At 56.3% G+C, this 2,244-nt stretch overlaps 1 protein-coding gene and 1 pseudogene across 1 annotated transcript in view; one reads left to right on the plus strand and one right to left on the minus strand.

The window, feature by feature from the left end:
• The window catches only part of LOC119310412, a 3,295-nt pseudogene extending 2,993 nt beyond the window's left edge, over window positions 1–302 (minus strand).
• Window positions 303–2,032: 1,730 nt separating this feature from the next.
• The window catches only part of LOC119306529, a 2,231-nt gene continuing 2,019 nt past the window's right edge, over window positions 2,033–2,244 (plus strand). Inside the window, exon 1 of the mRNA XM_037582720.1 lies at window positions 2,033–2,232. Coding sequence (XP_037438617.1) covers window positions 2,079–2,232 — 154 coding nt within the window. The 5' untranslated portion in view covers window positions 2,033–2,078. The remainder of the gene's footprint in view (window positions 2,233–2,244) is intronic.

Consider the following 2,244-nt stretch of genomic DNA (forward strand, 5'->3'; position numbering starts at 1 on the left):
GCCGTGCGCGGAGCTGGCGGCGAAGGGGATGGAGTCGAAGCGGTCGCGGGTGGAGGCGATGACGGAGCGGCTGCGGCCGACGAAGCGGCCCCTGCTGGTGCGCGGCACGGCGGGGGCGGCGATGTGGGGCACGGGGAGCGCGCGGGCCGAGACCTCCCCGTCCTCCTCCTCCTCCTCGTCCTCCATCCCGTCGTCGTCCTTGTCGCCGTCGCCGCGCTCGTAGTCCACGAACTCCACGTCCTCCGCCGCCATCGCCGCCGCCGCCGCCGCAACAACCGGATGGAAAAGCGAGAGAGAGAGGGGGAGAGAGCGTGGCGGAGGCGACGTGAGTGGCTCGCTCTTATAATGGCGGCAAGTAACCGCGCGCTAAGTATGATTAGCGCGAGATTAGTGTGGCCGCGAGATGGGTGATTAGAACAGGAGATTAACGTAATGACCCCTCGCGATTTGATTAACCGGGTCCGTTCTGGTTGGGTCCCCTGCTCCATAGATCTGCCGTCCGATCGTGAGCGGACGGTTCAGATGAGAGCCGACCCGCACCCGCTGGCTCCTTCCCCTCTTGAGTGAAATGCAAGTGTGGTACTAATTCTTTTCCAAAAGTGTCGATTGGATCCTAATTCTTTGAAAATGCATATCTAGGTCCTAATTCTTTCTAAAGTGTTCACGCGAGGTCCTAATTTCATCTGACCGCCACTGACCAGCTCGCGTGGCGCTTTGACCGCCGCCACGTCGACTCGAGGGCCCACGCGGGAGATTTCCCGCGGTTCGAGGTTGGGAATTTAAGCAATTTGGCCCCTGAAGTTTATGCTTTCCTCATTCCTCAGTCCCTAGGTATTCTGCTCGCTCTCTTCCTCTCTCTGGCGCCGCGCCGTCGCCACCATGTTCGCCGCCGCTAGCTCGTCTGCCGTGAAGCACCGCGGGAAGAAGGATGCCCAAGCGCGTCCTCCACCTCCAGCATTAGCCCTTTTCTCGCCGCCCATCTCATCGCCGGCACCAGTGGGTGTGCTGCCGTTGGTACCATGCCCTAGCTGCCGCATTCGATCTACGATTCGTCTTGTGTCAAAATCGGAGGCAAATTCTGGCAGGATTTTCTACAAGTGCACCAATCACCATGTAAGATTTTGTACAAGTGCCCCAATCGATTTGATGTTTCTGTGTTTCTTTTTGGCCGAACTTTGTTACTCAATTTATGTCAGATTCCACCAAATCATTGCCAACATTATTACTGGGAAGATGGACCAGACAACTAGTTTGATTTTTTGGTGACAACTGGGTACGTCAACCGTGGATTGAGCATTTTTGGTTCAGCTGGTGTCACTGCAAGTGAAGAAACAGAGGTGCAAGAGGAATGTGCAGGAGCAATGCAGACCACTGTTGAGACTGTGGTGTATGCAGATGTCCAAAAGAAGATGAATGAAGCAACTTTCCCATCGACATACGTCCTCGATCAACCAAATTTGCAGAAAAATCCAGCATAGTTGATTTCTATGGTAAAAACCTCCTCTTGTGGTCCTAGATAACGAGGGATTTAGTCAAATACTACCATTCATTCGAGCTAAATCGGAATCCGAAGAAAAAGAGGATTGAGGGTTAGGGTTACGGGCACGCCACTAACCGTATCGCGGAGGAGGATCTCCGGGTCGCCGCAGCATGGGCGCCATCCTAGCGGCGCCGCCACCGGGCCGCCTCTTCTCACCAGCCACCGCCGTTGATCGCCCCTGTTTCACCAGAGCAGAGAGAGGTGGGGAAGTGGAGAGGAAAAGGACTACTGCTGCGGAGAGATTAGGGTTGGGGGGCTCTTTGCCAAAACGCACTGCTGGTCGTTACCCGCGTGGGCCCTCGAGTCAACGTGGCGGCGGTCAAAGCGCCACACGAGCAGGTCAGCGGCGGTCAGACGAATTTAGGACCTCGCGTGAACAACTTAAAAAGAATTAAGACCCAGATATGCATTTTCAAAAAATTAGGACTCAATCGATACTTTTAGAAAAGAATTAGGACCGTGCATGTATTTTACTCTCCCCTCTTCCCCTGTATTTTACTTGGGCGATGCCGATCCGTCTCAGCTCAGACTTCCAGACATGGACATGGCGGCGGCCGCCTCCACTTCCTCTGCCGCCGCGTCCGCCTCGCCCTCCGGCGGTGGCCGTAGCGGCCCGGCGGCGGCGGTCGCGTGCGCTTGCCCCATCTGCCTCGAGGGCTTCGAGGACGAGGCCTACCTCGACACCTGCCTGCGTGAGTCGCCTC

Source organism: Triticum dicoccoides, chromosome 5B (assembly GCF_002162155.2).
Source record: "Triticum dicoccoides isolate Atlit2015 ecotype Zavitan chromosome 5B, WEW_v2.0, whole genome shotgun sequence".
NCBI lineage: Eukaryota > Viridiplantae > Streptophyta > Magnoliopsida > Poales > Poaceae > Triticum > Triticum dicoccoides.